We start from the raw sequence: 25,291 nt of genomic DNA, 5'->3' as shown, positions 1-25,291 counted from the left end.
ACTATATTAAAAGAGAAAATACAGTAAAGCACAGTTTTACACGCCTTTCAATGTTCCGTTCAGAAAAAATATATATAAATAAGAGAGATGTATAACCGATATTTTAACTTAAAATGACTTGCATACACTGTTTTAAGCAGTTTTGTCATTGTGCCCATTGCTTTACACAATTTTATCCTACATTTGGTTTCTTAAAATGTTATTCATATTTTAGTCAAATATTTTATTTTTGAAATCGCAAGAATCAAATATCATAAGATTGAAAAGTTTTAAATTTAAAAAATACGAATATTAAATTTTACGAAAAAATTTATTTTTCTTCTCTGTTTCTTTAAGCATTCTGAAAGTATATTGAAAAGTATCCAACTTTTTGAAACATTTTGGTATTTCTGACAATCATTTTAAATAAAGTTATCGCCTTCCATTTCATAAAGGCCCGCAAACGGCCGAGCGGTAAAGTTGCTGAACACTGGTAGTTCACTCCGGGGTTCGAACCCCGGTAAACAGGCTGGTTGCATGGGCGTTTTCGTGGATTTTCTCATGTGTACCGCGTACGACAGCTGGTTTCCCTTAGAAAGTTCTTCACGAAGTATTTCGTCAGAGCCTTTATCAGTCTTTAGAGGCTAAACATTTTGAAGCTATGAGATGAAAGGAAAGACTGGTTTCATCAAAAGGTTTTGGTTTATTTTATTATGACAAAGCACACTACGGCTATCTGCCTAAGGGGAGGGATGCCTTCCTGGAGGACTTTCTAAGGGAAACTGGCTCGCATACACGTTACACATGGGGAAAACCACAAAAACGCCCATGCAGCCAGCCCGTTCGCGGGATTCGAACCTCGGACCGAACTACCAGTGTTCAGCTACTTTACCGCTCGGCCGCTGTTTCATCAGGAAGGGAAAAAACATCTTTAAGTGACATCCACATATATCACTGGATAAACTCCTGAATCTTCAAATAATTCGACTGAGGAAATCATGGGATTCACCATTTATGATACGATATGATGTTCTATAACGTAATTTACACAACCATATAGTTTAAAACCTGTCGCTCTTCACTTTAATCTGCAATGATATCGTTTTGTCTTTTCTGTTAACACAAGCTCAATTGATGGTATTTGCTGGTGTACTCGTCCAAGTGAGTACACCAGCAAATACCATCAATTCCTTTTGAACACCTAAATTCCTCTTTGAACCTCTTTGAACACCTCTTTGAACACCTCTTTGTCCTCTTTGAACACCTAAATTCTTTGAAGTATCCTGAAAGTATATTCGAAAGCGTCCAACTTTTTGAACATCTTGGTACGTCTGACAGCCAAATTTCCCCGCAAATTTTTGCTTACATTTCTCCCTAATTTTCTTCTTTCCTTCTACAGTTATTTTCAGTGCTCACACAAGAAAATTAAGATTTTTCGACTGCTAGACTTCCATACATTTTACATTCTTGTCAATTTTTTAAAATATCAATTATATAAATTGCGTTTCAGCTAAAGACAGCTTTTCATTTTCTAGTCATTTTAGCTATAAATAAAGTTTAAAGCGAAGTCCAAAGGATAAATATTTTAATTAAAAGATTTTTGCTAAATGACAAAGAAATAAAACAGTCCAGCAGGGTTTATTCTGTACCACAGAATAACCCGATTCTTATATCGGCTGAAACACTCTAAATCATATTAAAGATCATGTTTTTTTATGCAATCTATAACGCGAGAGAAAAATTAGCTTCTTAAAACATGCTTTCTAAGAGAATTAATATAAAAATTTATATTTATATATATATTTTTTAAAGTTGGGACTTGAACCAAACTGTCAGACTTTTAAAGCTTATTTTACATGGTGGTTATTATTAAAGTTCCACTTTGAAATGGTCATAAAAGGAAAACTACCAGACCAAATGTTATCAAACTTGGGAATCGTGTAAAGGAGGTTATGAGAATTTATTTTCGGCGGAAAAAAAAGAGTTCAAAAACTCACCATCAGGGGAAAAATGGCGCTGTATACAATATTGTTAAATGAAATAAGACACGAAAACATCTGTTTAAAATGTGTTTAATATTTTCCGAAACGTGTTACAAAGCATGTTCAATGTAGCGTCCAGCTTTTTCCGAAAGCAAGTTAAATCATGTTACTGCATTCTCAACAGCAGCTCTTAGCATATCAGGTTTGGTTTTGGTTTGGTTTATTAGATTACGGCAAAGCACTCGAGGGCTATCTGCCTTAAGGGAGGGATGCCTTCGTGGAGGACTTTTTAAGGGAAACTGGCTCGTATACACGTTACACATAGCATATCAGGAGGAATGTTATCAGTGTATCACATTTTTCATTTCTGCCAAATTGTTTAGATTATCACCATAAACAGTGCTTTTGAGATAACCTCATAGACAAAAGTCACAGAGGTTGAGGTCTGGTGGGAAGAGGGGAAGTGTTGGCCTATAAGACGTTCATTCGTGAAATGTTGCTTAAGTAACTATGCGACACTCTTGAGATGGTGCCCAGCCCTGCATAAAAATCGTAGTATCTAAAATGCCACGTTACTGCAGTTCATGTATCACGAAACATTTTAATATTGGCTCTAAGTGAGCTGCAATCGCAGTGGTCCAGCTGTCGACTGCTCTTCAGAAAAAAATGGTTCAGTTATAAAACTAGCTGTCATACAACAGTAAACGGTGTGAAATGACTGTTATGCAATCGAACGCAGTAGGAGAATGCAATGGAACTAGATAGATAACATGAGAAATTTCTTTGGGCCAAATCAATTAAAAGCGTTTTGAATCAGTATCTTTATGTTTTAGGGCCGAATTCAGGCTTCAAAAATTACAAATTAGCGATCTGTAAGAAAACGATTTCCAGATTGTACGCACTTGTGAGAGTGATTTGCGATCTTACATTTTCTAATCGCTAATTCGTGGTTTTCACGGACGAAATTCTCACTTACAGGGATGGCGCACTCGACATTTATCGAATTTAACGTCTTTAAATAATAATTTGCCTACTTCAAAGTTTCTTAAGGGTATACAACATATTAAACCCGTTTAACAAAAGGTTAAGTTAGATTCCGACCCATATTTCGTTTAACAATATTGCATACATCGCCATTTCCCCCCCTGGTGGTGAGGTTTCGAACTTCCTTTTTTTCGCGGAAAATAAATTCCCATGACCTCCTTTACACGATTTCCAAGTTTGATAACATTTGATCCAGTAGTTTTCCTTTTATGACCGTTTCAATGTGGAACTTTAATTATAACCACTCTGCATATTATTAAATTTTAATTTGAAGCTATGCGTTATATGTATACCATGCGTAAAATTTTCGCTTTTATGGAAAAATAAAAAATCGAAGCAAATATACTTAGTATAATGGACCAAAATTGAAAACATTTCCCCTCCCTCCGAAAATAAAATATTGAAATTTCGAACTTGAATTTACTGGGTTATCGAAATATTTAATTTGACTTATCTTCTAAGTCCTAGTTCCGACAACAATTCCGTCAAAAATTCCGAATTACTTAAGCTAAAGTAAAAGATTTAGTATATATTCACTGTATGTTAATAAAGTAATCAGAGTGTAATAAAAATAGATTATAGAATTTACGCTGATAACTTTTTGTCTGACTGCACAACATGTAATGGAAGAGAAGGTTTGTAGAGATCTGTTTTTCACATGCCTCTAAAAGTAGATGTCATATCAATTTTGTCTCTTCAATGTCAAAAAACTTTACTTTGAGAGGCAACTTTAGTTTTTGAGAAAGAAAAAAATCACAAGAAGACAAATTTGAAGAACATGCAGGACGATTGAATATACATACTTATTTTCCGAACACAAGCGGTTCTCCGACTGGTTATTGAATAATGAAAAGATGCATTGTCATGCAATACATAACATTTGGAATACGTTTTCTGGCTGAATAACGTAAGATTAAAAGTCATCTGCTTAATTCACATCCATTTACAAGTCAACTACTCGGGCAATTGCAGAATCGTTTTGATCCTGAGCTTGTAAGACAAACCTAATATCACTGGATTTAAACACTTCTTTAATCTTCCGAGAACGTTCCTTCTTTAGCTCATATTCCAAGAATATTAAGTGAATACAATTATTGCCAAAGAAATTGAATATTCATTTGCACTACGGCTTGGTAGTTTACTAACGAGTTAACAAAACTTAAATTCTGCTTTTTGTGTCAAAGAATACAACAATATTTTAAATATTTACAAATAAAATATAAAATTGGAGATTTAATTGGAGCCTCATCAGTTGCCTAGCATTTGAAAAAGAAAAGATTGTTAAATACTAATTGTTTGCTGCTCAGTCTAACCCAGGCTGCATGGTTGGTTTTCGTAGTTTTTTAGGTTCTCTTTACAAAGATTCTCTATGAAAGCATCTGAATCAAATAGCTCCCATGTTCTTTCTATGTTCAAATAACCAACTAACCTAGTTTAAGCGCGATTTCCAAGTGAAGTTACTAGTAAAATCCGAATACTCATTAAAAATCATGTAGCTAGCCAATCGGGAGTAACATGAAAGATACGGAACCAATAATTGAAATGTTGTTACGGTATGCTGTTTCTTGACTTAGATGGTCATTCTTTAATTAAATAGCCCACCAACAGCCGAGCGGTAAAGACGCTGAACACTGGTAGTTCGGTTCGAGTTTCGAATCCCGCGAACGGGCTGGCCGCATGGGCGGTTTCGTAGTTTTCCCCATGTGTAACGTGTATACGAGCCAGTTTCCCTTAGAAAGTCCTCCACGAAGGCATCCCTCCCTTTAGGCAGATAGCCCTCGTGTGCTTTGCCATAATTAAATAATCCAATTCAATCCTTAACTAAATATAATTGATTTGTAAATTCTACTAGAACTGACGGTAAGAATTGAAGTGGAAATAAGTAATATGGTGTGCAATCTTGATTAATATAAAATTAAAAATATTTGCATAGAAAAATGTTTGCATTCAGACAGAAAGTTTTTTGAAATATTTGCAATTACTTTATAAGAAGGATTTATTAATAACAGTAATAATTACTTATTATATTACTGATGATTAGGATTCAGTTCTTGACAATTACATTCTAAATTAGAATTTTAAGGATATAATGAAAATACGCTACGCACAAAAATACATTTTAGGAAAAAAATGAGTTGATTTTTTATGTTTTAAAACTTCTTAAATTCATTTAGTAAACATCGTATCCTCGTTGTTTATTGAATCCAGAATGTTGGTGTCGTTTATATAATTATTCCTACTTGTCCACAGAATCTGCTGACTTATCCAGCCATTAAGTAGATGCAGATCATTTTTACATAACCATTGAACTTCCATTAATTCAGTCTCTAGAGGGTTGTATGTTTATATCATAATTTCACTTTTATAAAAAATGATTATTCTAAATATTATGTTTCTATAAAAATATATTGTGCTTTAAAAATATGGATAATAGTATCAGCCGCTCTTTCAGCCACTTCAAAAGCAACAGTTTGTTTAGAAATAAATTATGCAGTTAATGTCATAAAATTCAAATAAATATCAAACGAAAATTCTCAGTTTTAGACAATTCGTTTTAACGAAGTAAAGTAGCAGACGATAAAACGCCGAAGGTAAAAATTTACTCTTACAAAAACTTACTCTTAAATTTTTTAAAAAAAGAAAAGATACGAGAGAAATTAAAAAAATAGTTAAAAATTTGAATATCATCTATAATTTAAAAAAATAGCCTTTCATATAGTATTAATAAATATTTATTACGCATCATTGAGGGAAAAAATGTCATATAATTAATTCTCTGTAAAATTTTACTTGAAGTTTAAGGTTAAAAATAGCTGTGGCAATTCAGTGTAACAAAAATCCATAGACCACATTTGGCGTTATTATCGCTCAAAAAAAAAGGTGCCAAATTTCAAAACGCGAAATTATGTAAATTCGTGTATATCTTAGAAAATTTTGAGTAAAAAAGTCTAATTTTTTGCAGATATGCTTAAAAATACACCTACTTTAAGATGATGGTAAAAATTTTATAGGTTATAATTCAAAATTTTTTTCGAAAAATCTATAGAAATTATTTAAAAATAAAAATTTAAAAAATAAAACGCAAAAAATGGGTAAATTTTATTTGGAATGAACCAAAATTTCGAAATGTGAGAGAAAAAATCAAAAAAGTTTAATAAAAAAAGAGATATTAATAAATATTTACCAAATTCAATTAACATTGAGGAGCTAAAATTTTGAGAGCTAATATTTTAAAAACTATTCGTACGATTTTTACAAAACTTGGTATTCTGGCATAATTTGAGTCGTAGAATCGAAATATGTAAAAAAATTAGTATGTTATTTCAGAAAAAGTCCGATTTTGTGTCAAAATACCTTTGTTAGAATAGTACTATATATAAATCTAATATATATCCTAAGTCGCGCTTTCGAGACATGAAAACCGTAGTTTGAATTTTGTCAATCGCCCCAGTAGAACGGGAGATATAGCACTGTCCCATTTTTTTTTTTTTTTTGAGCAGTGTACAATGATGATAACATGATTTATGATCATGAATTGTAAGGATAGCAGTGACCTTCATGCATGTACACCCTTATTTCATGATCACATAAAATTACTACGACCATGGGCCACCTTTTTATTGTTAATTTAAAGTTGATTGATGCAGTATGTACCACCTTCTATAATACAGATTTTAAATATATAATTTTAGTTGTAATAAAAGAAATTTGCACATTTTTAATAGGAAAATATTTTGTTGCTCCTTTCTTATGTTCATCTAGAAAATTTTCAGTTTATCAGCTTTTACTTACAGATTTAACAAATAATTTGGTTTGCCTTAACTATTACTCCATTTTTGCCATAATTCTGTTCATCAGTTTTTAACATAAAACGTATGTACAAAACTTAAATAAGTAACAGAAGTTTATATGAATGCTGTTGCTAGTATTTATTCATCATGATTATTACTAATATAACTAAAACTTAGAAAAACTTCCATAAATTAAATAACTAAGATTTGTTATTTTTTTAGGAACTTCAAGATATGCGAAAATCGGGAATGAAATCCTTTCGTGACGTTCATGTAGATGATGCAAATATACTTACATGGCAAGGATTAATTGTTCCTGTAAGTTTTTTCTTTTTAATTTATTTTAATCTGGCATTTGTAATTTGTTTGTTTTGATATATAGGAAATTAATAATTACTCAGCATATAAAAAACATTTACAAACCTTTTGCTAACCTGGACATTAAAAAAAAGGCACATCTTTGGTTAAATTCACCTCAAGCATCCAAACTCAGTAATTGAATGAGGCAAAATCAGAGAAGCATTAGAAATCACCACTAGATTGTATTTCAATAGGCACTTTCTTTTAAATAGACCATGCTGCCAACTTACCCAGTTTCACTGGGAGACTCACGATCTCTCGCATCTCATGGTAGATCATCCGAATCTCCTGGTTTTTAATTTTTAGCCTTCAGTAAGGAAATTATTTTCCAGTAATAAACTAAGTTTATTGAATTAATGAGACTTAAATTATACCAATTTTATTCTTATTCTCCTACTCATAGTGGATTTTCAGCATAATTTTTCTTATGAAATTTTATTTGATCTCAATTGTCTTAATCTACATAGATGTTTATATAATTTTTTATCAAGATTCAAGCAATGTTTAATCGGTTAATGTTTGCCTTTAATTTTGTTTTACATCAATAAATGGTACATTTTATTTTCTTTGTTATTTAAAAGTAGTTTGATAAATTAAAGCTCTACTTCTCTACTCGGGTTTTTCTCAGTATAAGTGTAGAGGAATTATAAAATGAAATTAAGGGTAAAAATATATTTACAGGTGCCCCTTGGCAATATAGGGACACTGAGTTTATACATTTCCTTGACTTGTTATTTTGGCTTTGTGCGTGGCTGCAATTTTTGCACCAAAAATCGCAGCTACTCAAATCCAAAATAACAAGTCAAAGAATTGCACAAACTTGGTATCCGGGTACACATCGATCTATTTTCACTTAAAAAAAAATTGGAGAATTTCACAAAACTAGCTATTGTGCACTCCCCTTGTCATTGTACACCTTGATCTATATTCACTTAAAAAGTCAAAGGAGCAGTTAATAAAAAATATACAAGGTGTTGGGGCAAAAGTCATGGCAACTATTTTTTTCTTGTAGATATGTGAACGGATCACAAAACATATGTTTCGTGTGGAAGTTCAGCAGGCATAGTGTGTATGCAGAACAACAGATGGCTCTGTGATAGTGATGGCTCTGAAATCAGTCAGTTGGTGAGTATCGTGCGAGATGGAAGTAACTAGTGTTGAGCAGAGCGCTTACATCAAAATAGCCATTCTCCGAGGGAGAAATGAGATGGAATGTCACAGTGAATTAGTAGAAGCTCTTGGGAATAAGGCCCTACTATATTATACAGTAGCACAGTGGGTAGGAAAGTTTCAGCAAGGACGTGTGTCAACCAGTGATGAGCAACGTTCGGGACGATCGGTGAATGTGTGGACAGACTTGGCACGTGCCGTCATTGAGCACCTCGTGAATGAAGACAGACAATGGACGTTACTGGAGTTAGAGAGGGCAAGGGACATCGAGAAATGCACCGTCCACAGGATATTGCATAATGAGCTACAGCTACGCAAAATCGCTTTGCAGTGGGTACCGCATGCACTGACGGAAGTTCAAAGGTGGGTGTGCTGTGCAATATTCTCCGACCAATTCTTGTCACGAATAATCCCCATCAATGAATTTTGGGCCAGGGCATACGAACCAGAACTGAAATGTCAGTCTGCGGAGTGGCAACATCCTGGATCACCAAGGCAACAGAAGGTCCGTCAGAATCCTTTTCCAGTCAAATAGATGGTGATTGTCGCGTATGGTGTCAGGTGTGTCATTGTTTGCCACTTTGTTCCTCATGGCAGAACAGTGACTACAGGGACTTCCTGGTGAAACAGGTACGACGTGGCGTTCAGGATAAACGTCCGGATCTTGTGGACAGTGTAATAATTCTGCATGACAGTGCAAGACCACATAAAGCAGAATGTGTATGGCAGCTATTGTGACATTGGGGATGGGAAAAATTAGAGCACCCACCGTACTCTCCTGACCTTTCGCCCTGTGACTTTGATCTCATTCCCAAGATAAAGGAACCAATATGTGGTAGGTGGTTTGCAACACGAGAGGACATTGCTAATGCTGTGTGCAAACAGATGACCCGATTCACACATGGTGTGGCAAATGCTGAGGCTGATGGTATTTAGTGCTTCCCACATCGTTGACAGCATGTGGTGACAGTAGCAGGGGACAACATTGAGGGTCCTTTAGGCCCAGGTTTGTCATGTCCACTTTATGTGCATTGTGTTATTCTTTTGCATGGTGAAGGCCATATTGCCTTGTATACTACAGTAATAATTCGTGTGTTACAATATTTCAGTTCTATTCATTGTCCACACATGTAGTTAAGACCTTGTCCTTTCGTCTGTATATGTCACATTTTCCAACCGGACTGGTATCTCCAAGGAAAAAAAAAAAAAAAAAATAGTTGCCATGACTTTCGCTTCAACCTATATATAATCTCAATAAACTACATTTTAAATCAAACAATGAAATAACATAAAAAAGGAAATTCATCTTGGCACTACACAAAGGAAATATCCACTTACCTTAGCTACAAATTTCCCTGTCTTCAGTCAAACAAAATTCCTTAACAGCATTCAAAATTTCTTAAAATTATCTGGACTAGATTCTGTATACTGGCATTGCCGCATAAATTCACAAAAATAAGACTAAAAAATTAGCCTTCGTAGTGCAGGTATCCTCTGACGTTCAATATGCATTTCCTTCCTACAAACAGGACACTTATAATGGCAACTAAGTAAACCTTAAGTTACACTTCAGTCAATTAATGTTTTTTTCCCTTTCATTGGGAATCGTACAGAAACTTCAAAGTAATCTTACAACATTCAACCATTTTACCATGTAAACCACAAAATAACAGCATACCAAAATCCATCCCATCATTTAAATTCACTGCAATCACACAACCTATTATGTCATAATGGGGTTTCCATAGCATTCAACTACTCAGGTTACCATGAATAAAACAACTTGGTGATAAATGAAGCAGGAACTTAGCGATAATCCAAGGGGTGCCGATTAATCTACTCTAACCAAATTAAGTAAAGAACATAAAATTTAGAGAATTTGGCTAAATGTTAGTATATTTTACACCTGAATTGTATTATAAATTGTTGAGTAACCTAAATTGTTAATTATTAAATGAGTTTATGTCAATTTGGATCTCTTTTGAAATGATACCACCATGTAGCACAAAAGCCTCCCAGAAACTCCCAGTTTTGGTCCAAGAACCTCTTGGTTTTTTATATTTTAAGGTTGGCAGCTGTCTGGACATTGGCTCTGAGAATATAGCAAATAATAAAAGGAAACATTTGGTTGAATTGTTTTTCCAGTTCCAGCTGATGAACATGATCATCTGTGAAAGTTCCTGTATTACAACTCTTTAAACGTGATTTTAGCATGTCAAAAAAATGTTTTAACTTTGTTTTTAAAATGTTTTAATTTTTTTATCTAATTGTAAGAATTTATAAATGTAAAAGTTTATTAAATTCATTTATATATAAAGAGAAATAAAAATTCTATACTGTGTTAAACATAGCTGACTGCTGTTAGTTCACATGAGGTTTTGTATATGTTCGGTGCCTGTTTCACTTTATCCCTTTTAGTAGCATGAGTACAAATCAATTTTCCTTGACACTTCTCTACAAAGGCATTCCTGCTGAGGCAGATGTCCTGCTGTACCTTATTATAGATAGTTCATCAGCTAATGAATGTCAGTATTTGTATGTTGAACTTAAATTTTTTTGTGATTAATTTTTTTTAGAATACTGACAATAAAAGGCTTTTCCCCTGTATTTTTTAATGATCCAGTCATGTTATAAACAACTTTTTGGGAAATACGTTTTTCAATATTCTATCAGCTTATATCCTTTTTCGGCTAATCTTTGGAATATGGTAACAGGTAGTTTGGCGACATTTTGGTAAGGCGATAAAGGTTACTAGCTAGGACTTTAGCAGTATACATGGATAAAGTCAAGAGTGTGCGCAATGCCATTTTTGTGCAATTCTGGGATTTTTTTTAAGTGAAAATAGGTCGACGTGTACGTGGATACCGTGTATGTGCAATTCTTAAAAAAGCGACAAGCAGTTTGCGATTCTGCACTTTCTCCCAATTTCGCACCTAATCTTCGTCATGATTAAGAACTTTTGTTCCATAAAAGTTCTAGCATAAAGTGTAATTCGGCTAGCAGATTGTTGGAAAAAAAATGTTGAGTAAAAAAAAAAAAATGCCTTTACTTTGTGAAAACAAAATGGCGTCCAAACAAAAACTAGCAGGTTGCTGTAGCAGGGTTGGCCGCCAAATTTTTGCCAAAAAATCGTTAAGTCACCATAATCCAAAGATTAACCCATTTTTCTTATTTATAGTAATTTTCTATATTGAAGAACAGTATATTTAATAGTAAATTTTTCTTACCTTTATGAGATTTAGAAGGTATAGTTGTATGTCTGTTCCACATGATTCAAGTAAAATGTTATTACATATGCCAGTGCTGCTGACTTCATTAGGTACCTCAATATTTTGAAATAATTTTTGAATAATGTTGCCTTAAGCAAAAATTCTGCAATATTTCTCAGTAAACTTATCTTTCTTTTTTCTGTAACCTGACAAAATGTGGTACCACTAGAAGAGTTGTTTATTAACTGCTTTGTATAACTTTGTTTCTCTGTTTATTAGGATCAGTTCTTGATTTTTTATCCAAATCTACCAATCCAATTTTTGTGGAATTTTTGTGCATCTAAATTTAGTTGGAGTTGAATTATGTATCATTCTTGAACAGTCAGCTTCATATGTAAATTAAAAAATGATCTTCCAAATAAAAAATATTTTGCTTTTGGTAGCTTTTTTTTTGGTCCGATTTTTATTTATGTTTTTTAGTCTGTGTTTGCGACACTGATTAAGTGACTGCACTCGAAGATGGTGATTTTATTTTTTCATATTTTAGAGGCTGGAAAGTATAAAATACATAGAAGATGTTTCAGAACAAAATTAAAATTTTGTTTGTTTACGTTCAAAGTGAGAACTAAGCAGTCGCAGATTGTTGGAATTCTATTGTATTTGTGCTTATGAAGTCCATCTTGAAATACTGTCAAACTCCAGGGCTGAAGTTATTTTAACCCACATTGTCACACGTATGAACAGCTTCTTCTTATAGCTGGAATAGAAAGCTTTCATAAAACAAATACTAGGTGTAAGTTTTTTTTTATGTATCAAGTAAGATCATATCAAATCTTATATTTCTGTGTGTAAATACATATAATTAGATTTCTTTAAGATAATTAGATCATAAGCAGTTACGGATTCACTAGAGACTGAATGTTCAAGATTAATGAAAAGTGTATTTAGTTCTCACTGGTTGCATAAAGTTTTCGTTGTTTTTCCAGTGTGTCTTATATGAGCCAGTTTTCATCAGAAAGCTATCTTTAAAACCATTCCATTTAAGGCAGATATCCCTCAAGTAGGTTTTGTGTATTACTCACCCACCTGAATTGTATTCGTCATAGATTTTGCAAACACATGAATGTCACCTTATTAATAGAAAAATTCATTGTCCAAGACCTTGCCATACTGTATGAATTTATCAGTGTACACAGCTGGGCTCATTTCAATAAATTCTGAATTTATATTCATTATTCAGTACTTACTGATTAGCTTACAAAAACTTCTCAGGAAGGGTTTAATGTCAAACCTCAGAGCAGCAGTAAATATGGTTATAAATCAAAAAAAGTAAAAACTGGCAAGTGTAGTTTAAAAAAAAATTAGCTGTCGGAACTTGCTGGTCAAACTGTTTTGCACCTTTCTTAGGTGAAGTTGCTGAAAAAGTACCTATTATGCATTAAGGAAAGAAAAATTAATAGTGTAAAAATTGAATGTGCTTTTAAATATTGAAATAGTACCTCAGAATTTTTCTCAGATAAGGTATGGCATGTCTTTCATAATTTCTTAAATTAGATATTTCTAATTTCACATTAATTGGTAAAATGTATTTACGAATAATTTTTAATGCCTTTATAAGAGAGTTTTTCTGAGTTATCTTGTTATTATTAATGCCTGTTTCTGATGCTGTGTGAATTATTCATACAGAATGGTTATTAAATATAGTTTGCTTTTGAAAATCAAATCATGTATAATGTGCCATATACACTTTTGGATCAATATGCATATAGCGATATATGACAAGTTTTGCAGTCTGGTGATAATCAAACATGGATTGATATTTTAATTTTCTTTTTTCAACTTTGTGTAGGATAATGCACCATATAACAAAGGAGCATTCCGTATTGAAATAAACTTTCCTGCAGAGTATCCTTTCAAGCCTCCTAAGATAACTTTTCGGACAAAAATTTATCATCCCAACATTGATGAAAAAGGTCAAGTATGCTTACCAATTATCAGTACTGAAAACTGGAAACCTGCTACTAAGACAGACCAAGGTAAATTTTGTAGTTTTAAAAAGAAATTTCAGTTCCGTCTTTGTTGACATTTATATTATTGCCAAAGATATTTAATACATTTAGTTTCTTCATAACTGAAATGCCCAAACCAAGTCTTAGTATGATATTTTATGATGTAAGCTTGGTAATTGTTTAAGTAGCTTTTTAGGTAACTGTTATATGCTGTTTCAAATCCTAAATAGAACCAATAGTAAAAATATATTTATGAATGCTCCTGGCGATAATTGCAATTTTTGGCGGTACATGGACACCGCGAATTGCACAAACTCTGTATCCATGTACACATCGACCTATTTTCACTTAAAAAAAAAAATCGGAGAATTGCACAAACTAAGCATTGTGCTCCACCTTGACTTTGTTCATGTCCACATGGATCTATATTCACTTAAAAAGTCAAAGGCGCAGCCAACAAAAAATATATAATCTCAATAAACTACATTTTAAATCAAGTAATGAAATAACATAAAAAAGGAAACTCATCGTAGCACTACACAAAGGAAATAGCGTTTTGCCTTATTTATGAATTTACAAGTCTTCAGTCAAACAAAATGCCTTGACAGCATCCAAAATCTTCCTAAAATTATCTGAGCTAGAATCTGTATACTGGCATCACCACATAAATTCACAGAAATAAGAGTAAAAAATATTCTCCGTAGTGCCGATATCGTTCGACCGTATGCATTTCTTTCCTACAAATAGGACACTTAATAATGGCTACTAAGTAAACCTTCATTTACGCACCTAGTCAATTAATGCTTTTTTCTCTTTCGTTGTAAATCATATAGAACTTATAATTAATCTTACCATATTCAGCCATTTTACTGTGTAAACCTTAAAATAACAACGTACTTTTCGAAAATTCGACGCACACTTTCAATGTCTTTTTCCATGATTCAAATTAACCGCAATCATGCAATCAATTACATCATAATATGGTTTCCATAACATTCAACTACTCAAGTTACCATAAATGAAACATTAACTTGACGATAATCCAAGAGGCACCCGTAAATCTATTCTAACCAAACCAACCAGTTACTGAGAAATGCCTGTAATTCATCCCAGATTCAGTTCCTGTTGATGGAACAAACTGTGACCAAGAAGATTTTGTAATTTTCTCTTATTTTTAGAAATATTTAGTTAGAAAGTTAATATGAAATGGATGTTTTCATATGTTTGATATAGAATTCAGTGTAATCTTTGGATTCATTATAATGGCTTGCATGATACATTTGCAGTTGAAAAGGACAACTATGGCCTGTATATTGTTGCAGACAAAGTATTATTGCAAAGAGTGCTTTCAGAAAGTGGAGTAATACTAAATACAAGAAACTTGGTTCCCTTAAGCACCTCAATGGTTTCCAAAAATTGATCTGAAATGATTAGCCAATGAATTGATACTGATAGGAGGAGTGCAATAGCTCTCAGTTGCTTTATTAAACCATTTTTATGTTAATATTTTGAACAATATCCATTATATATTAATTTCAAAGATATTATTGTAATGTAGAATATCTTGACTGTGTGTTAAAGTATGATCCATTTCATCCAGAAAATGTGAAGTTCATATCAGAGCTGTGAACTAGCTCTTAAATTTTTTTATACCTTTATTCTTAGCAATAAAACTGACAGCATTTGGTTTAACCAGAATAACGAATTCTGTAACATTTTCAAAACTTGAACAATTCTTAAACATTTTCTCTTTAGTCATGTACAAGCATGTGGTATGGTGCTATCACCTAACAGCTGATCATGCATGAGTGCATGGTAAGGTCTATATTAACACTTTGTTTCAATTTAGTTGGTTTCTAGAGACTTTACATATATCTGATATGGCAGTGAATGTGCTAAGAAATGTTAGTTTTTTTATGGTTAATCATTTATTGTAGAAATCAATTTTGTTTATTCTAACTACACATTTTAATTTTATTTTCTTGTGGAGAATATAACTATGTTGAACATTTCTCTCAAATAAGTAATATTTCAAATCTATTTTTCATAGACATATTTATTGTACCAATTTTAGTGCAATATGAAATTTTTTAGAATTTACTTATCAGTATTTTAGTTAGAATTATTAGATATGTTGAAGAATTTTACCTTCATGGTTTGAATATTCTTCTTAAAAAATTGAAAGCTGTTTCATTTTTGCATGTGACAGCATTCTTCATTTATTCAAAACTTGAACATTTCTTAAAACACTTTTTATTACTATCCATGCTTATTATGTAGGAAATGAGTTGATTAGAAATTCGTGCAAAATTTCCGTATCATTGTTAAATTTTAAGTTATAATTACATTTCAGAAGTAAAATTTTGGAAAAAGTATTAGATTAGTAAAATTACTTTTCAGTGCTGAAGCAGTCTACTCTCTCTTTTTGTACTCTAAATCCGTACTTTTCTAATTGGTTAATCAGCAAATTTCAGTTTATATTTTCCAAGCCTAAAAAAATAGCTAGGGTTATATATTATTTTTTATGTATTACTGTAATGTAAGGTTTCAAGTCTAAATTGGGCTTCTCCAAATTCCTGAGGCATACTTATTTTTTCCCCTGCAATTTGATTCATTTCAAATTATGCCTGAATACAAATTTTCTAAAAGTCCTACAGGTAATTTTATGGCAATTTTTATTTGAAATACAATGCCAATTTTCAGTTTGGTGTTAAAAGTAATTTTATCTGGTTAACTTTCAATTTATATGTTAACTCTATTTTTTTCGCCTTAATTCTTTCATGTGACTACTAGAACTTAAAAGCTTGAGCTATTAATTGTGTATTTGATCACAATATGTTTAATATTTTAAAAGTACTTTTTGCTTTTTATTTTTTGTACCTCTTGCTAAAATATCACAAACTGGTTGGTTACTTTGGAGAGCATTTCTAAACTGTGATGACTAATTTTTTTGCGAAGCCATTTTCAAAATTGTGGCACACTTCATACAAGAGTATTTAGTCAATAAACTTGGCGGAGGCAAGAAATATTGGTAATAAAACACTCATCTTCTTTTTATATATTCATTATTGATCTTTTGTTGTCACCATGTACACAGCGATCTGTTTTTGCTGAAAAGAAATCAAAGAACGGCAGACTAGGTATCTGCGCAATATGGCATTCTGTACTGGCAAAAACAAATGTGCTACATATTTATGGTGGCTGAAACATGAATACTTTTTGGCAACATTGTGCATTGCCACATAACAGTTTAGGCAACACAGTGCTTTGCATGATGAACACTTCGTAATATTTTGGGGGAGGTGTAGATATTCAGAAAGAACAAATATTTGTAATCCTTACGTTTAATCTGCTTCTGCTGTATTGGAAAATTTACCTTTTACTGCTGTTGTGGAATATTTTATGCAGATGATCTTGTGTTTTATGGAACCGTATACAAAATTATACTTTTTGCAAATACTTTGAACCATGCAAAAAAATTTAAGGAGTGTATAAGGATGCATTATTTTTTGAGTAATTGAGATGTGAGAATACTTTATTTTCTGTGGTGCCTGAATTTAAATAAATTTATAGTAGTTTTAATAAAAGTATTGTGACAAAATTGTTGCAGCATTGTGGTTTATTTGACTGAAACCACAACTGATATTTTTAGTCATGTAGTCTTTTTGTAACATCTTGTATAATGCACAACTTTAAATTCAAGTAGCATTATTCCTGTACAGTGTATGTTTATGGAATATATTGTCTGCATGTATGTCATTAGGGAAGTTTTCTGTGAATTAGTTGTTTCTATTTTTGGTACTTCTTTGTTATAGTGGCATGCCAGTATTAAATCGCCTGTCAACCTAGATCTCACCAAAATTTGTCTGTTTGTTCTTATACCTCACCAGATGATAATATATTAGTTACCGGCTGCATGTTCTTATACATCATAATGTAATTGTATATTATCACCGTGTTGCATTTCTGCTGTCATTGCATGTTCTTATATCATTCATTTTTGACGAGGTTTTCGAATTCGCATTGTTTATTTAAAAATATATTCATTGCTCTTTATTTATTTATTTTATTTTATTTTATTTATTTATTTATTTATTTATTTTTTTTATTTTTTATTTTTTTTTTTTTTTTTTTTTTTTTTTGTGAATATGACATTAACAGTCTTTACCAAGTAATGAGGTGGTTGCTGTATTTTCAAGAAAGAATTTTACCTGACAAACGAGAATGCAGAAATGGTCACAACATGAAATTTTTTGTTAACAACAAAACCATTTGGAGGTGCAGTTATAAAAATTGCAAAAAAAGGTCTTCCATGTTAGAAATTGGTTCAGTGGTTCTAGAATATTTTTTGTGACTGCTATTAGATTTACGTATTCTTGTGCAGAGGAGTTGGCATCCATAAAATTATATAACAAACTAAATATGTCTGAAAGTGCTGCAGTTGGAACAGTTACATGCAATAAACTAATAATAAAGGTGAGGAACACAATTCTTAAAAATATTCTTAGGTAAATATGTGAGTATTATTGTTATTATAAATTGTGTTGTTTATTTTTACATTCGTGCTTCGCAAGCTTGGTGAAATTATAGATGAGATCTGGGCACAAGTCTAAAATCGCCAAACATGTTTAGGGGCTGCTACAAGGAAGAAGTACACTATTTTTTCATATTTAGCATTGCCATTTTCCTTCTGAGGAATTGTGGCATACTAGCCTTCATTATGAGCATCTTATTTCAGATGTTTAATAATTTTAAATAATTGTTAATAAAATCTTGAGGAAACAATGAGTAATTTGCTATGTTTTCTTCTTCAGTTATTAAATATTGAAAAAAAATTACCTTCATGTAATCTGTTAAATTTTTAATCATTTGCATGTTAAAGATTCAGTCACTCAATTATATTTTCTCATAGGCTGTCAGATATGAGCTTTATTGGTAAGGTTACCAGATGTCCGAGATTGACCTGAGCAGTCCTGTATTCCTATTTATATTTGGGGCTGTGTTGTAGTTAAAAGAATGTCTTGGATTTTTAATGAATGAATATTATAATTAAAGGAGAAATCATTAATACAGTACAAAGTCTGTAATCCGGACGTCCATTATCCAGAATGATCTATAATCGGAACCTCAAAGCCACAAATTTTTTTTTTTGTATGCTTTTACGCATGCGCGTAAAAGAATGCGGATACATTACGCGCCCTATACTTCTACAGTTATAACACCTTGGTTCTTTACTTTTGTTAGGTGTAGCGTGTGCTTTATTTTGTGTGTTAGTACTTGAATAACCCTTATTCTTCGTATCTGGAACGCAGATTTTCTTATAAATTTTTAATTTCTCTTTGAATTCAGAAATAGTTTTATACCCGTACAAAATAATTTTGTTACTACAGTACAAAGTCTCTAATCCAGACTCGTTGGGACTTTGGCGATTCCAGATTCGAGGTTTTTCCGGATTATAGATCATCAATTTAAATCTGGTAAGATGGCATGCAGAAATTATAAAATTAAAAATATGAAACCGTAATTTATGAAATAAAGAGCAATTATGATCTAAAGGGTATCAAAACTTGCGAAAAAAAGCTTAATATTTATTTGTTTACTTTATTAAACATTTCTTTCAATGCATGCATGCGTAAAGCATACATTACGCATAGTCGAAATTAGAAAATTGCAACCAAAAAACTATTTGATGTGTATTCGTGATATTTATAATGACGAGGAATTTGATTTAAATCATATCAAAGACGGAGTACATCGAGATGAAATACTACATTAGTAAGGAATTATAAGCCAAATAAAATAAAAAATCTGCCCTGAAGATGAGGATAGTGCTGACAGATCAACTTCCAGTTCATTGCGCGCCGCGACGTCCCCCCCCCTGCAGAGCAGCGTGAAATTAATAAACAGATTTCGGAATGGTTAGAGAAACAAAGGATATGCCTTTATCCATTTTTTGCAGCAATTCCACTTTTTGTTTGATGGACATCGAAACATGCTTTCGCTTTGTAGATCCTTTGGTAACTCCAGAATCGGAAACTTTTTCACATAATCAAAAGTTCAAGCTTACTTTTTATAAAATTGCTCTAACAGTGCAAAAAATAAAAAGCATGATCCTATTAGAAGATTAAGGAACAACATAATCTGCAACATTAACTGAAATAGATAATTAGATAATTTTCGCGTAGCTTATACCATCCGTTATACATTAAACACGCATGCGTAAAGGTATTATGCGCATGCTTAAATACATACACAGAAAGTTTGTAGCTTTGTTATTATGGGCGTCCGGATTAAAGACTTTGTACTGCACTCTGATTGGGTATCCCATTGATTACATAAACAAGAGTTTATGAATCATCAACAGAGCCGCGAGTGGCTATTTCACGCATGGCAATTAAATATTCGGAAAGGGATTCACCAGGTTTTTAAGCATCATTTAAGTCCAGACATAGTCTAAATGAACCACATTTTTTTCTACTTAGCACGATATTACTTGCGTAATCAGAACAGCTTGGCTTAATGATTTGTTTCTCTAACCATTCCAAAATCTGTTTATCAATTTCATGCTGCTCTGCGGGGGGAGGGGGAAACGTCACGACGTGCAATGAACTGGAAGTTGATCTGTCAGCATTATCCTCATGGCAGATGTTTTTATTTTATTTGGCTTATATAATTCCTTACTAAGTGTAGTATTTCATCTCGATGTACTCCGTCTTTGATGTGATTTAAATCAATTTCCTCGTCATTATAAATATCATGAATACACATCAAAGTTTTCTGGTTGCAATTTTCTAATTTCCACTATGTGTAATGTATGCTTTACGCATGTGCGTATTGAAAGAAATGTTTAATAAAGTAAACAAAGCTTTTTTTTGTAAAATTTGACACCCTTTAGATCATAATTGCTCTTTATTTCATAAATTACAGTTTCACATTTTTAATTGTATAATTTCTGCTTGCCATCTTACCAGATTTAAATTGATGATCTATAATTCGGAAAAACCCCTAATCCAGAATCGCCGAAGTCCCAACGAGTTTGCCTACTTGAGAAGAGATTTCATTCAAAGCTTTGGGCAGTAAACTCTTCAAATTTTCTAAGCTTAAGTCACAAGTTATATACTTTTCCCTGATGAGTTTTGAATCAAACATATTGTGTGACATTTAGATCACAGTGGTAATGAGGGGAAGCCACACAACGTGGTGCATATTTTCTTTTATAATGATGTCAATTTTATAGATTAGATTTTTTAGAGTTACTGCATTCTATTAAGTTGAACAATACCGCTTATTCAAATTTGGAGATTGCTGCCTATCCCCTTCCTCATCAGCCAATTTACCATCGCTTGCTTTGTAGTATATTTCATGGGTGACAGATCTTAAGTTTTGTGTGATATCAAGCATTTTACATGCATACCACACTTTGGGGTCATAAGTTTGAAAGAAGCTTTTCCAATACCCATTTTTCAAAATTTTCATAGTTCATTTGCCACTGGCCTTTTTGTTTTTGCCATATGCCAGTGGTCTTTGACCCGATGCTTTGTTTACACGTTGAGCTCCTGGAACAAATTCTGCAGAAGAGTCAGCATGCTCAACAATCAGTCGTTTTCGAATTGACATTCATTTCTGTCCCCAAAACCACGTCATCTTGCCAATATTTCTTGAATGTTAAGTTACTATAGATCCATGTTTCGTCAATATAAATGATGTGGCGTTCACTTTCCTCAACGTTTCTCGCAAGTAATTATTCCTTCAAAATACAATATTGAGTCTTTCAAAGATAATTTTTCTTTTATTAGTGTATTTCTTCTAGCGAAAATTCATTGAATTCATCAAATGCAATTCATGAAACGAAAATTCAGTAATGTATTTTTTCTAGGGAAAATTCATTACACAAAGTGTCTTTTTGCTTAACACAGATAGCAATTTCTATGTGGATGGCATTTTCTTTTCTTTGATATAGAAATCATATTATCTGCAGTGTAAATACATTTATCAAAATTATCACATTCACAGTTTCGATCAGTGTGCCTTTTATGGTTTTTTCATGGTGTGCTTTCTCTTCACCAATTGCCAATACTTCATGTCTAAGTTTTTTAATTGTATTCCGCTATACTCGAGTTGCTTGGGATGTACTCTTCAAAACTAGAGAGAGAGGAAAAAGACTTCACTGAAGCTTCAGAAGCACAAAATACTGCAACATTACACACGATTGTGCCTGAGATTTTACAGGTGACATGTCTTAGACTGAAAGAGTATTTTAAAAAATTGGCGATTATTAAAACACTAGGAAAAATAAAATAAACACAAAATTTTTAATAAATACCAATATAAAAGAAATAACAATGAACAGAAATAATTAAAAGTACTGTAAAGCTGTATAGAGAAGACGAACTCAACTGGGATAAACTAAGAAGACGAATGGTGAACTTCGTCTTTCCCTCAGCCAACATTGGTCAAGAACAAAATAACAAAACATTTACTTGACTTGCGTATACTTGAAATGTACTAGCCTTGTTGCTATAGCGACCACCACTCACCAGACACCGTGGCAAGAGCTTTTCTCCTGATAGATAGTATAATTGCCTCCTCTGCCTGCTTGCTGTTCTCTGATTAGACATGCTTTAAAATTTCCATAAACTCTTGCAATTGTATGTAGAAGGTACCTTCTCAATAATTTTAATGTAACTGATAAAGCATGCTAATTATCTCTCCTTATAATTATTTTATATCAATGCTTTTATTGACTAAGATCTTTTCAACTTAAACATTAAATTGGTTGGTAAAAAATATTATACTGGACATTCAAAAGGAGTAGTGTGAATTAAGAGCTAGCTTTTGGATATCTATAGGTAACTCAAGGGAACAAAATAATGCAAGTTTTTTAAAAATTTTGATTGCTTACTGTAGTTCCTCATGGATTTATCCCTCATGCATAACTTTTTACAACCAAATTCTGAAAAATTCAAAAATATTTGCATGATTTTCTCTTTCTTCAGTGCATTCAGCTAGATACCCTAAATTAAAAAATTGTTTTGCCCACATAGTGATTTATTTTTTGTTTTAGAACAGAGATAAAACCTCATAAACTACCTCTGAAGGTCATGCCAAATCAACTGTTGATGGTGTTGGTGTATTTAATTACGGCAAAGCTCACTGGGGCTATCTGCCTAAGGGGAGGGATGTCTTTGTGGAGGACTTTCTAAGGGAAACTGGCTCGTATACACGTTACACATGGGGAAAACCACGAAAACACCCATGCAGCTAGCCCGTTCGCGGGATTCGAACCTCGGACCGAACTACCAGTGTTCAGCGACGTTACCGCTCGGCCGCTGGTGGGCCTAGATCAACTGTTGAACTTCATGCTAGCCTAATACAAAACCGACCAAACACTGTAGGATGAACACAAACTGACATTCAGTCTACAATTTCACTGAGTTAGCTGCACATTTACCTTCTCTAATTATTTATGGGTAATTTAGGCATAAGGAGTAGTAGCGACAGTGATAAGAATTGGTGAGATGCAAGTTGCAGAGAAGTAGAAATGAAGATACCTCATTAGGTATTGTAATGTTTAATGAGTATTCTTATGGTCCTTTCAAAATTAAATTCTTTGCATCTGTTTCCCCTCTTGGTTTTTGGATAAAGAGGGGGGAATACATGAGGAAATATGGTATTTATTTCATCATCAAATGCGAACTTTTGGACAGTGTTTGGCAAGTTTTCGGCTGTACACTTATGAGGGTTTAAATGTTGTACTGAACATGCTTCCTCATTGTTTTGAAAAATTTGTGATTTATGCTTGAAAGTTAAGGAAATTGGTTATACTTTTGTTATAAATTACAAAGTCTGAAATCCAGACTTGTCAGGACTTCGACGATTCTGAATTTGGGATTTTTCTGGATATTAGATTATCAGTTTAAATCTATTAAGATGGCATGCAGAAATTTTAAAATAAAAAATATGAAATGATGAAGTGCTTATGATCTAGAGGGTAATAAAATTTACAAAAAGGTTAATATTTATTTGTTAAACATTTCTTTCAGTGTAAGTTGTTTTTTTGGGCCAATATTTTCTCTTTAATTCTGTAGCCAGACGTAATTTCTTATTCAGTTACAAAGTTCTGTTGTTCAAGTCCTGTATTGCTATGCCGAGAATTTTGACTAACTTGTCAATCAAAATGTTTTCGTTTTTAATAACCAATCTGTCACCTTCTTCACTATCATTAGCGGTATTTTCTGGATGTAGAACCATGTTACAGATTTCACCATCCGTTGATTGATAATTGGGGCATTATCATCGCAATGAAAAACTTCTGGTACGTCATTTACACTTACTACAGCTTCTCCACATTTCTTTAAAAAATCCATTAATTGGAAAAATTTAACCTTTAGCTTGTGATATCCAAAAACCTTCACATTCGCGGCTATCATATTCATTAATCTCACCATGAAATATAAAAGTTGGCCATAAATTATGCCGAGCATTTTTTAAAGTATCTGGAGACACATCCTCCTACCATATTGCAATGCTCCACAAAGCAGATTTTACTCTAAAATATTTTTTAAATTATTGAATATTCTTGCCATTATTCAAGAAAATTTAACGTGGATCTTAAAAATTCTGTTTTATATTTGCATTTCAGCTTCCACACTATTCTGATATCCATAGGCTGAATGATTGACATACAATTTGGAGGAAAGAATAATATGGATGCATTGTCTTTCACTAAAACTTTAAGTAAAATATGAGCTGAAAAGTTGTCTACAATCAATCTACAATCAGGAAAATTTTTGTGTTGTCAGGTAAACCAACCGAATTCTGCCAAGCTTCAGGCATGAAATGATTTCCAAACCAATCATTCATTAACGCTTGTGTCATCTGTGTTCTTTTATTTGCATGATATATAACAGGAAACTTTTTACTCCTTTAAATGCTCGAGGTGGTTATTTTTTTCGATTATGAAAAATTTACACTTGTGCATACTTGCCGCATTTGTGCGTGCTAAAAATTGCTAGCCTCGCTTTGATACGAGTTGGAGCCTTTTCTATACAGGTTGCTAATTGTTTTGCGGTACATATTGCCAGAAAAGACCAGTTTCATCAGTGCTGTAAATTTTTTCTGGAGATAACTTTTAACTATTAATGAGTTCAATATATTCATATTCAGTGTCAGCTGAAGCTTTTTTTACCTGAAATTCTCAATTGTCTTATACCATGGCAGTATTTAAAATTGGTTAACCAACTTATTGAATATGTGCACCGAGTTTTTAAATTAATTTTTTTAGTGAAATATTTTAGCTTGCGCCATTAGCATTTGACCTGTCAATGGCACGTCCTTGCTGTGATGCTGTCTGATCCATTCGATTATCACTTTGTCATGATCTTCATTATTAACATAATGAATAATTTTTCTGATATTCACTGCAAGTGAGGTGTCGGAATCAAAAAAAAATTCCTTTTTATGTTTTCTTATGTCATATACAGTTGAATTTCCAATGCCATATTCCTTGCATAATTTTGAGACAGATATACTTTATCCATTTTTTGCAGCAATTCCACTTTTTGTTTAATGGACATTGAAACATGCTTTCACTTTGTAGATCCTGTTAGAGCTCCAGAATTAGAAACTCTTTATGACATGATCGAAAGTAGAAACTTTAATTTTCATCAAATTGCTGTAATAAAAGCAGCCTGCAAAAGATAATTAAGCTGGATCAAATCAGAATGATAAGAAACAGTGCAATCTGC

The 25,291-nt window shown here is 32.6% G+C and overlaps 1 protein-coding gene across 2 annotated transcripts in view; it reads left to right on the top strand.

The window, feature by feature from the left end:
* LOC118197770 (ubiquitin-conjugating enzyme E2 L3) overlaps window positions 1-25,291 on the top strand; it is a 59,782-nt gene that overhangs the window by 11,282 nt on the left and 23,209 nt on the right. For both annotated transcript variants that reach the window (XM_085809768.1, XM_035369312.2), the window contains exons 2-3: window positions 7,019-7,114; window positions 13,385-13,571. In XM_085809768.1, coding sequence (XP_085665894.1) covers window positions 7,019-7,114; window positions 13,385-13,571 — 283 coding nt within the window. The remainder of the gene's footprint in view (window positions 1-7,018; window positions 7,115-13,384; window positions 13,572-25,291) is intronic.

Source organism: Stegodyphus dumicola, chromosome X2 (assembly GCF_044657685.1).
Source record: "Stegodyphus dumicola isolate Sdum_Otavi_A_Nest chromosome X2, ASM4465768v1".
NCBI lineage: Eukaryota > Metazoa > Arthropoda > Arachnida > Araneae > Eresidae > Stegodyphus > Stegodyphus dumicola.
Note: the sequence above shows the minus strand (reverse complement) of the source record. Positions and strands in the feature narration are given on the sequence as shown.